The sequence below is a fragment of the Ceratotherium simum genome, chromosome 24, assembly GCF_057802395.1.
Source record: "Ceratotherium simum simum isolate JZ-2026a chromosome 24, ASM5780239v1, whole genome shotgun sequence".
NCBI classification, from domain to species: Eukaryota; Metazoa; Chordata; class Mammalia; order Perissodactyla; family Rhinocerotidae; genus Ceratotherium; species Ceratotherium simum.
Genome location: NC_141923.1, coordinates 13,513,048 through 13,525,271, shown reverse-complemented (window position 1 = coordinate 13,525,271; position 12,224 = coordinate 13,513,048). Strand labels below are relative to the sequence as shown.

Sequence of the window (12,224 nt, the reverse complement as noted above, 5' to 3'; positions counted from 1 at the left end):
AACTACTGGAAACCTTTCCTGTTTCTTCATTGCCACCCCAACACAGTTAGGTCCCTCCCTTGTACTTTCTTTGTACTTCCATAATGCTTCTTTTTTTTTTTCCCCCCGAGGAAGATTGGCTCTGAGCTAAAATCTATTGCCAATCTTCCTCTTTTTCCTTGAGGAAGATTTGCCCTGAGCTAACATCTGTTGCCAGTCTTCCTCTATTTTGTATGTGAGCCACCGCCACAGCATGGGCACTGGTGAGTGGTGTAGGTCCATGCCTGGGAACCAAACCCAGGCCGCCAAAGCAGAGCGCACGGAACTTAACCACTAGGCCATCAGGGCTGGCTCCCGTGATGCTGTCTTGAGCATATAGTGGTCTTAGGTCATGCTTGGATTTAATTAGGAAAATTCCACTGTCTACTTGGCCCTCTAAAATAGTAGGGAGAAACAATAATCTAAACAGCGTTGGTGAGTTTGTTTACCATTCCACTTAATTAGTAGCCAATCTGTTTAGCATATGGACAGTGTTCTCTACCTTCAATTTCCTTATCTAAAAAATGGAATAAGAATTAAATGAGGTTGTGTTTTTAAGGCACTTAACATAGAACCTGACTCACAGTAAATGCACTTTACGTGGTTGCTACTGCTATTGTTAATATGTGGATTATAGTTGGGGATATTGGACTCCAGGGGCTGAGAAGCTGCTGCAGCAGTCTAGGTGTTGGGTAACAGAGGCCTGGATTCTCAGAGAGGAGTCTGAGTGGATTTGGGGATGAGGCATAGACAATTGTAGGAGGTTAGAGAGAACGTTTTTAAAAGTTTGTTAGTTTTAACATACAATTCTCTCTGATACTGAAAGTAAAAATGGGAAGATAGATGCGTCAATAGTTTGTTGAAATAAAGTTGAAGGCTTTTGAGGGAGCTAATGGTTTTGTAACTCAATCTTCTTGGTAATGTGCGAATGGAGAGTCATCTGCTTTCTTTGGGGAGGGATGGAATAACTGGGGGTCTTTAAGGAAATCAAAGGAGGTCTTAGATTTATAAGAATTGGGAGTTGGCAAGGGAAACCACAGAAATTGAGAAAAAAGACTTATTGAAACAAATGCAGGGCCAGGTTGTTACAGTACTTATGATAGCTCCTAAGATCTTCTAATGATCTGTCCTGGGCCTTTCCCTAGTCAACATGATGTGTTTTAAAGAGCACTCCTGGGGCCAGCCAGGTGGCATAGCGGTTAAGTGTGCATGCTCCGCTGTGCGGCCCGGGGTTCGCTGGTTCGGATCCCGGGCGGACATCCACGGACCACTTGTCAAGCCTTGCTGTGGCAGTGTCCCATATAAAATAGAGGACGATGGGCAAGGATGTTAGCCCAGGGCCAGTCTTCCTCAGCAAAAAGAGGAGGATTGGCATCAGATGTTAGCTCAGGGCTGATCTTCCTCACAAAAAAATAAAATAAATAAATAAATAAAAAACTTAAAAAAATAAAGAGCGCTCCTTAATGGTCATGAAGAATATAATATATGCAGTCATCTGATAAATGATATTATGAAGTGGCATTGGCTTTGGATCAGATGTATATTTAAGTCTTGAGATATGTGAGAAGTCTAAAAATTATGCCATCTACTAGTTAGTTATATAAATTATATAATTTTAGCTTGCTTATTACTATTTCTAATTAGACATTTATTATTTAGACCAGAGGATTTCTTAGTGCCAGAACTTCAAGCTACTGAAGAAGAAAAAAGCAAATTAGAATCTGGCTTGACAAATGGAGATGAACCCATGGATCAGGATTTATCTGATGTTCCTACTAAGTGTATTTCTACGACAGAGTCCATTGAAATAAAGTAAGTGCTTTCATGGTCTTTTGAATAGATTACAAGATAAACTTTCAAGCACTTGAGTTATATAATTTATATTGTTTCAAAAGTGAAATATCTGAATATTTTCTAGTAAGTTTGCGATCTTAAAATTTAATTTCTTTTTTCATGCAAAGACTGGTCAAGTATGGTGGTATTTTCTCTTCATTAATGATATTTGAATTCCAAAGTAATTGAATTGGTGGTGAGAAGGGGGTTAAATATTAAATTATACATTTATATGAAGAAACATTCTTTCTGGCCTTTTTAGTATATCTAGTAGGAGGTAAACTTGTGCAATTCACAAGTTTCATTTTTCGAAGTGCTTGTTTCATAAAATATACTCCTTGACTTAAACATCTCTAGTGCCCTAATGTCTTTAAAATACTATTGTGATCTGAAGTAGTTAAGAAACCTTTTTTTTCTTTTCTACTTGGTGCAGTTAATGACACCAGTAAATCATCTTTTTGGAATTAAGTCATTAGAGAGCAAAGTGGCTTATTTGTCCAGTGATATCATTTACTGTATATTCCTGAGTATGGCTAATATCTAAATGATGCATATTAACAGCATCACAACATTCTTTCCAGAATGGCTGCACAAGTTTGTTTTCACTAGCAGAGCAGGAGGCTTCCTGCATCCCCATTTCCTCACCAGCATTTGATCCTGTCTAACTCTTTAATGTTTTCTAGTCTAATAGCTATAAAGTAATGTATCAGTACTGTTTAAATTTGTTTTATTCTGATTATTAGTGAGTTTGGTTATCTCTTCAAATGCTTGTTACCTTTTCTGTTTTTTCTTCTATAAGCCCATGTTTATGTCCTTCATGTATTTTTCTCTAGGGGTTGCTGCCTTTTTGTTACTGATTTGCAGGAGTTCATTGTATATTCTGGATATTATCCCTGGTTGGTTTTGGACAATGCAAATATCCCCTCCCATTCTATTATTTGTTTATAAGAGTTGTCCATGGTCTACTTTGTTTAAAAAAAATCTTTTATTTTGATGTAAAGAAATAAATTTTGATGTAATGAAATAATAAAGTATTTTACATTATGGTTTTTGGGGTTTTCTTCTATAAAGAAGTCTTTCTTTGTCCCTGGTCACAAAGGTAATTCTTATGTTTTATTCTATTAAATTTGAAGCTTCACATTTCTCTTTCATGGCTTCAGCTCACCTGCTGTTATATGTGGCATTAGGTCAGGATCCAGTTTTACTTTTTCTTATATATAGTGAGTGATTTTTTCTAATAATACCTATTAAATGATACATAATCCCCCCAATACATATTAACAATATAACACGTGTATTCCTTAAATCCTTATTTTATATATATGTATGCATTTCTTTCCTGATGTTAAAAGCCATTAAAAACCTAGTTTTAGAATTAACTTATCAGAAAAGTAAGCTTGAATAATTATGTCTAATTACAGAGCCAGGGTTACTTACATAGACTATGAAGGACGCTCTGATGGGGATTCCATTAAAAAGATCATTAATCAGATGAAACCACGACAGTTGATCATTGTCCATGGACCACCAGAGGCCAGTCAAGATCTCGCAGAGTGCTGCCGTGCATTTGGTGGGAAAGATATTAAAGTGTACATGCCAAAGCTACATGAAACAGTTGATGCCACTAGTGAAACTCACATCTACCAGGTAAGTATGCTGGCCACATAGAAGTAAGTACTTTTTGTTGCAAATTGGGGCAGATACATTAGGAATACAGTGGTGAGTAAGACAGACGTGGTCCCCTGCTGTAGCAGACTTTATAGTCTGTGGGGCTTGTAAGAATGAAATAGCACTTATCACACTGTTATACCTCTGATAGAGAAAGGACAGGATGTTATGAGAGTATATATAAAGAGGGAGACCCAACCCAAATTTGGAGGTTTAGAAAAGATTTCCCAGAGGAAGTGATAACTAGGCTGGATCCTGACGGATGTTTAGATTGGGTTGTCAGGGTGGTATATAGAGTGGGAAAGAGGGAGAAAGAGTGTTCCAGGCAGAGGGAACAACATTTGCAAAAGTGCAGAGGTGAGGTGAATGGTGAGTGTTTAAGAATTCAGAAGTTTTCAGAAGTTCACAGATGTCAAGGTTCTATTCCTAATCAAAAAAAATGGGGACAGGTACAGAAAACAGGAATAGCACAGGAAAGAGGGTGATTAATCTCCTCTGCTGGTGGGAGATGGTGTCAGTTAAGGCAGAAGTGATGTCCATATTTGTTTGAAAAAATGGATTGGAATTCACCAGGCAGAAAAGTCATTCTGGGCAGAACAAGAGGAAGCAGCATTCCAAGAATATGGAGGTGTGAAACTGCATGGTATGTTGAGGAATCCATAAGCAGTTCAGTACTCCTGAAGGAGCATCAAGTACTGGAGGATGAGGCTTCTCCGAGGCTCTCACCCTTGGCTGCATATGAGTCATCTGGAGAGCTTTGGGGGAGTCAAGTGGACTCACATTCTGGTCTTGGTCTCACCAGTAATATTAGAATCACTGAAGGTGGAGCTCTGGCCCTTTTTTTTTTGATCCCAATGTGCAGTCAGGATTAAGAGCCTTTAGTTTGGAAAGTAGACAGGGACCCTAATGATCTTACAGGTCGTTAGGTCGTTACTGGTCACGGTGAAGATCAGACAAGTGAAAGATTTTCAAATTTTAATACACATTATCAGAGTTGAAAATGATAATAATAGGTTATATTTAATTGTTAATTTATACTCTGTGGGTTTTATTTCTCTCCCTCTCCTTTGCATCATATCTAGGTGAGATTGAAAGACTCACTTGTTAGTTCCCTTCAGTTTTGTAAGGCAAAAGATGCTGAATTAGCTTGGATAGATGGTGTCTTAGACATGAGAGTTTCCAAAGTGGACACAGGAGTTATTTTAGAAGAAGGAGAACTAAAGGATGATGGAGAAGACTCAGAAATGCAAGTGGACGCTCCTTCAGATTCCAGCGTCATAGCACAGCAGAAGGCCATGAAAAGTCTGTTTGGAGATGATGAGAAAGAAACAGGTGAAGAAAGTGAGATCATTCCAACTTTGGAACCCTTACCACCTCATGAGGTAAAAAAAGCACCTGCTGCTTCTGTCTCTTCCCTAATTGTCGTCCTTTAATTTCCCTATTATGTTTTCAACCATTTAAAATATGTGTCACGTGTAGACTGATTCTTGCGTTTTTATTTTTATTTATTTTTTTATTTTATTTTTGTGAGGAAGATCGGCCCTGAGCTAATGTCTGCCAATCCTCCTCTTTTTTTGCTGAGGAAGACTGGCCCTGGGCTAACATCCGTGCCCATCTTCCTCCACTTTATATGGGACGATGCCACAGCATGGCTTGACAAGCAGTGTGTCAGTGCACGCCCGGGATCCGAACCGGCAAACCCCGGGCTGCTGCAGCAGAGCGTGTGCACTTAACCGCTTGTGCCACTGTGCTGGCCCCGATTTTCCAGTTTTTAGAAAGGTTACTTATGGTATGTTTGTGTGTGTGCATCCACGAGCATGTGTGTGTGCATGTATCCCATAGGGCTAGGGAATGATAACAATTTAAAGGAAACCTTTAGAAAATCTTTTAAGATGCATAATTGTCTCATGATTTGTTTTCTCAGTATGGATTTTTAAATATTAAGTTTGATGAGTGTAAGAATCACCTGCCTGCTTCCAATCAGGCGATTTCTAGTTTTCCACAAACGTCATACTCTTGCACTCCATTTTTGTAGCCAGTTCAGTTTAAATCACTTTTGGTTTTGATATAGTTAGAAATCTTTTAAGTATAGATATAATTCTAGTCTAGTATTTATATGTTCTCAAGAGCTGTCTAGTTAATTAGCAAAGATTTCGGGTAATTAACTTACAGCAATATTAAAACTGTATTTTAAGAGTCCTGCATGTATGTCAAGTGGTGTCCTTAGCGTTTCTATGCAATCAAGAATAGAGAGACAGCCTCTGTCATTGGATTCTCCAGTACTACTCTTGAAATGGAGAGAGGAATTAGATCTTTTTCTTTCTGAGTTAAAGCTAGCAGTCTTCAAACCAATTTCAGAGTAGCAGCATTAGGTTGAACCATTTGCCTTTCTGATTCTAAAACCCATGGCATCCATTGCCTTCGCTCTCAGTGGGGGAGGGAAAGTGAAAATGGGATCAGGAGAGAATTATCCTCTGAACTAAGCAAAGGACTAGATCTGGGAAATGAATTTTTGGTTCAGTTCTGCCTCCTGGCACTCTAGTTGACCCCCTCAGGCAAGTGGGAGAGTGAAGAGCGTAACATTACCAAACGTCTCTCTCTTATTATGAGGCATGACTAATACACTGATTGTGAAACATTCAGAAAATGTGAAGGGCTTTGTAATGTTAAATAATGAGGTAACATTCAGAATAGCAACTTGGAATGTGATTTACAGTCTTGAAATGATCTGTCACAGGACTTCAGGGAATAATAGAAAATATCTTAGAGATCGTGTGTTATTGCACTTTATTCAGTACAACTATGTGTCTGGTGTTTTATCTGAAGTTATTCTTTCCCCTTTAACCTTATCTAAGGTTCCTGGACATCAGTCAGTTTTTATGAACGAACCACGACTATCAGACTTCAAACAAGTTCTTCTGCGGGAGGGGATTCAGGCTGAATTTGTAGGGGGTGTACTTGTTTGCAACAATCAAGTAGCCGTCCGTAGAGTAAGTGTGTTTTTAATAAGGGCTGAATTGAACAAACGCTTCTGATGTTTTCTCATTTTGAATTCTGCAATTCTTGATTGGTAATTTCACAAACTGGAGATCAGTAATTTATATTCATAATGATGACCTTGAAGACTTTCAAAAGTGACTCAAGGAAATGATATAAAATTTTATTGTAAATTTTTATTATTTCAATCCTCTGACATTTATATGTCTGTAAAATTCATGACTTGACTATTATATCCATATTCTGTGAATCAGAGCAACCCATTTCTGGACCAATCATAAAGTAATCTAGTTAATATATTTTGATTATTATGTCTGCATATCAACGGATAGAAAATGTACTGAAAAGCACTTATTTTTTTTCTTGGTTTCTAGACGGAAACTGGACGCATTGGATTAGAAGGCTGCCTTTGTCAAGATTTTTATAGGATAAGAGACCTTTTATACGAACAGTATGCCATTGTGTAAAGGACGTGATGTCAAGAAGTATTTGTTTGACCTTTCTAAGAAAAAAGGAATCTTATCGTATTCTAAGCTTTTGCTTTTTTGTTTTCTAACACACAAAAGGAATTGCCAGAAAAACTTCACATGCATTACCTTTTTAAAAATGTAAACAGAGACCATTTTGCTAATGCTCGAATGAGCATTCTATCTTTTGGCTTTCAGAGTGATAGAGATCCTAACAAGTGTGCAGGCCCGAGAGTTGAAGGTGAGTGGTTTCCTTTACAGACCCCTTATTCTAGAAGGGCTTTTTACTTGAAACAGACAATGCAACTTAGCAAACCAGTTCATGGCCTTAGAGAAACATGTTTGCATGAGTTCTTGCAAACTGTTTCTTACATTTTCTGAATGAAAAGTGAGAATTATTTAGAAAAGATGTGCTATTAAAAAAAAACTGATAAAACGGTTTTTTGAGGCCTATTTAAAAAACAAAAAACAAAGAGTATGTGCTATAACTCTTCTTTTGAACTCTGATATGCAGTTGTCTTCACGTGGAGCGTATCTACTCCATGCCTGTATTTCCCAGTGATTCACTCTAGTATGAGATGGTACACATTTGGTTCAGAAATCAATTTTTGTTTCTCGTTTTATCAAGATTTTGTTGTTGTTCAGTTTGAATTAAAACACCGTCATTTGGATATACATAATTCAAAAGAACTCCTTGATGTATTATAGTCTTAAGTGTTCTGCATACGTTTTAGACACATCTTAACTATCAGCTAGCTTGCTGTATTGGAAACTGTTTAGTGCTCTGTTTTTAAGGAAACAAATGTTGAACCTCACATTTTTTTATAAGGTAACAGTATAATTTAATTAAAAGATGTAAATATTTTCATCTCTTAGGCTTGCTCTCTCCTAACATTGCCAAAGCGGTGGTTGGATTTTATACACATTATTACAAAAATAATACTGAAGTTAGATAAGGTCACCCTTTCTTTTTTTTTTTTTTTTTTAAAGATTTTATTTATTTTATTTTTTCCCTCCAAAGCCCCAGTAGATAGTTGCATGTCATAGCTGCAGATCCTTCCAGTTGCTGTATGTGGGACTCGGCCTCAGGATGGATGGAGAAGTGGTGCCTCGATGCGCACCCGGGATCCGAACCCGGGCCACCAGCATTGCAGCGCGCGCACTTAACCACCAAGCCACAGGGCCGGCCCCAGGTCACCCTTTCTGTGTTCATGTCTTTCTTGGGGCTAGCAGCCCTGATACAATGTAAACCACTTGTGTTTGCAATTTTCGCTGAACTTAAAAATGAGAAATCGTGTTGTCCTATTGTAATCTCTTGATGTAGCTTAATCATGGCAGACCTTGATGTTTATTTCTTAAGTATTTAAGCCCTCCTCTTTACACTTAGCATTTTTAGAAGGATCTTCTTTTTTAACTTATGGAACTATGTATAGTACAAGTCAGTGTTACCAGACTAGAATTAATATTTCATTCTATTTCAAATGTTTATGAAGCTTTTATTGTGGATTATAGTGCTAATGCAAAGTTTACAGCCTCCTGATACTGAAAACCAGATATACAAAACAATGTTACAGAAGATGAAGATAAATAGTATGTTTTCTTTGTAGAGCTTTGAAAAAATTTCACTCAAACTCTTATTACTGAACAGCATAAGCCTAGAATCCTATTTATATTCCAGGGGAAAGAAAGTCTGCGTTTGTTTCATGGCTTAAAGCATCTAGTTAGACATATTACATTGCACTACTAATATTGAAAAACCATTTCCTGCTTAGCCTTTTTATTGTCCTATGAAGAGGAATTAAATTTTAAAGTACTGCTTGAAGATGGCTGTGCTAACTAATGTCATTGCAGGAGCAATACTTTTACCTGTTTCTAGATGACAGTATTACTAAAATTTCTAAAATGGAAGACATTTGTTTAGTCTCACTTACTTAAGAAAAATATAAATTTAAAAAAGGACTGTGAGATAAATCATGAGCTCAGAGGAACTTTCAGATCTTTATTGTTTAGAAGCAAAATAAATACAAGTGAACCATCAGTTGATATCTATAAATAATTTGGCTAAAAAGAAATTTCACTGTAGTATTTGTGGCAGTGGGATTAGAAATGTCAAATATCATTGCAAACTTTTCTACATTTTCATGAACCAGTAGGTGGTCTGAAACAGGTGAGGAATTTTAGAAATGAAATTAGAAATTAGAAATGAATTTTCTAAGGAGGGCCATTTGCCTTTTTAAAAATTTAAGATACAGTTCACATACCATAAAATTCACTCTTTTAAAGTGTACAATTCATTGGTTTTTAGTATATTTACAGAGTTGTGCAACCATTACCACTATCTGATTCCAGAACATTTTCATCACCCCAAAAAGAAATACTATACCCATTAGCAGTCACTTCTCATTCTCCCTTCTCCCCAGCCTCAGGCAACCGGTAATCTATTTTCTGTCTCTATGAATTTGCCTATTCTGGGTGTTTCATAAAAGTGGAATGATACAATGTGTGGCCTTTTGTGTCTGACTTCCTTCACTTAGCATTATATTTTCAAGGTTCTTTGATGTTGTAGCATGTATCAGTATCCTTTTAATGGCTGAATAATATTCTGTTGTGTGGATATACCACATTATGTTTATCCATTCGTCAGTTGATGGACATTGGGGTTGTTTCCACTTTTTGGCTATTACGGATAATGCTGCTATGAACATTTGTGTACAAGTTTTTTGTATGGATGTATATTTGCAGTTTTCTTGGGGATATACCTAAGAGTAGAATTGCTGGATCACGTGATAACTCTGTGTAACCTTTTGAGACACTGCCAGACTGTCTTCCAAAGTGGCTGCACCATTTTACATTCCCACCAGCAGTGATGAGGATTCCAATTTCTCTATGTCCTTGACAACATTTGTTACTATCTTTTTTAATTTTGTCATCCTAGTGTGTGTGAAGAGGTATCTCATTGTAGTTTTGATTTACATTTCCCTAATGACTAATGATATTGAGCATCTTTTCTATCCTTACTGGCCATTTGTATATCTTCTTTGGAGAAATGTCTATTCAGATCCTTTGCCTATGTTTTAATTGGGTTATTTATCTTTTTATTGTTAAATTATAAGAGTTTTTTGTATAGTCTGAATACTAAACCCTTATCAGATATATTATTTGCAAATATTTTCTCCCATTCTGTGTTTTTTTTCACTTTCTTGATAGTGTCCTTTGAAGCACAAAAGTTTTTATTTTGATGAAATCTAATTTATCTGTTTTTTTCTTTGGTTCCATGTGCTATTGGTGTCACATCTTAGAAACCATTGCTTCATCCAAGGTCGCAGAGATTTATACCTATATATTTCCTAAGAGTTTTATAGTTTTAGCTCTTATATTTTTCTTTGATCTGTTTTGAGTTAATTTTTGTATATGGTGTGAGGTAGGGGTCCAATTTCATTCTTTTGCACGTGGATATCCAGTTGTCCCAGCTCATTTGTTGAAAAGACTATTTCCTCATCAAATTTTCCTGCCACCTTTGTTGAAAATCAGTTGCCCATAAATGTATGAGTTTGTTCTTGGACTCTCCACTCTATTTCATTGATCTATATATCTATCCTTATGCCAGTACCACGATGTCTTGATTACTGTAGGTTTGTATTAAGGTTTTAAGTTGGCAAATGTGAGTCCTCCAACTTTGTTCTCTTGGAAGATTGTTTTGGCTGTTCTGGTTCCCTTGCATTTTCATATGAATTTTAGAATCAGCTTATTAATTTCTGCAAAAAAGCCCTAGGAATAAGAAAAGTAGTTGAAATTTACAGCTTAAAATCTTAGAATGTTATGACTGAGAGGGACTGTAGAATTGATCTGGTTCAACACACTTATTTTAGTATTGAATGGATGGGCCTATGGAAGGGAAGGGATTTGCTTGAGGACCACATAGCTGGTCAGAGACAAAATTGGAATTGGAACCCAGCCTTACAGAGTCCATTCATTCAATCCTGAGATCAGTGCATTGAACTAGATGAATTGTACAGTCCCTCTCAGCCATAACATTCTGAGATTTTAAGCTGTAAATTTCAACGTTTTTTCTGCACTGCTGTGCTGCTTCAGTTCCTTAGTTTCCATTCACCTTGCTTAGGAATATGTTCAGTTTATCTGCTCTAAGAACAGCACCTGCCAGTCAATCGTTGCTTAGGACAATAGCGTGCTGAGAGAGATTGATTTTCATTCTATGTGATGACCAGTAAAGGTGGGGGAAGAAAGGGTAAATGTCACTTGCTGTGCTTTTCTTCTGTTGTAAGTTGTAGAGTATTATCACAAGGTTATTGTCCTTTAGATATGGATGGAACTGGTTACCACCTAAGTCAAAGGATGTAAATAGTGGTTAGTAATTCAGTGATTGACAGGTTAATTGTTTGTTTGTTTTGGTGGTGGTTGTTCCCTGCCATCCCCAACCCCATTTTTTATTCAGCTGTTCGATAACTGTAGAATGAATGTGTAAGTAAAGATGCAACGGCAACTAGAGGAACATTCAGATCTGCCTACCTGGGCACAGGTCAGGGAAAGAGTTTTTTCCTTCTTTTGCTTTTCTCTCACTTTAACCACCTCAGTTGTATTTGTGAGAAAGTACCAAAATAATTAAAAACCCAGGACTTTGCTGGAAGTGAGAGTATCTCTGCCTCTCTCTCCTTTTCATCTCCCCGCCCCCCCATCCCCTATGTGCACACACAATTCTATATTTTGGTGCTTTTCATTCATTACTCAGGCCCATTTCATTTTAGTTCTTGAAGTCAAAATGTGATTTCAAGGAGCAAAATAGAAGTTTGGAGAGTTTTAAAACCCTCTTCACCGTAGTTGAAGAGAACCAAAAGTGTATGTGCTTCTTTTGTGAAATTGTTAATGGATTCCATGGATCCTACTCAAATTTTTGATACCGAGGGAGAATCTCAAGTGGAGAATATACAAAGGATTCATAGGACTTACTATCTCATTTTCTGAGGTTTTGTTGATTTTAATGTTCAATATCCAATTTATTGTATGTATCTCCTTTTTTTCCATTGACACAATTGTTATATTTTTTTAAAAAGACACTACTAATTTTACATTCAAAACTAGTGAAATCCTTAAACAAATCTCTGTAGGAAACTGTTTTTATTCCAAAGGTGCTGCTGTTGTCCTTGTTTTAAATATTTTTGGAGCTCTCATTTCTCTTCGGATTCATTTACCAAGCTTATGAGAAATGTAAATTATTTTAGAAAC

The 12,224-nt window shown here is 36.8% G+C and overlaps 1 protein-coding gene across 2 annotated transcripts in view; it reads left to right on the top strand.

Moving 5' to 3' along the window:
• CPSF2 (cleavage and polyadenylation specific factor 2) overlaps positions 1-10,151 on the top strand; it is a 34,580-nt gene extending 24,429 nt beyond the window's left edge. The window contains exons 12-17 of one of the 2 annotated variants that reach the window (XR_015556122.1): positions 1,678-1,830; positions 3,273-3,498; positions 4,602-4,901; positions 6,375-6,509; positions 6,891-7,224; positions 8,005-10,151. Coding sequence is in view for 1 of the 2 variants with exons in the window: in XM_087448036.1 (XP_087304162.1) it covers positions 1,678-1,830; positions 3,273-3,498; positions 4,602-4,901; positions 6,375-6,509; positions 6,891-6,983 (907 nt within the window). In the remaining variant the exon portion in view is untranslated. Of the gene's footprint in view, positions 1-1,677; positions 1,831-3,272; positions 3,499-4,601; positions 4,902-6,374; positions 6,510-6,890 lie in introns of both variants that reach the window. The other variant, XM_087448036.1, reaches the window with a different exon arrangement.
• Positions 10,152-12,224: the final 2,073 nt, after the last annotated feature.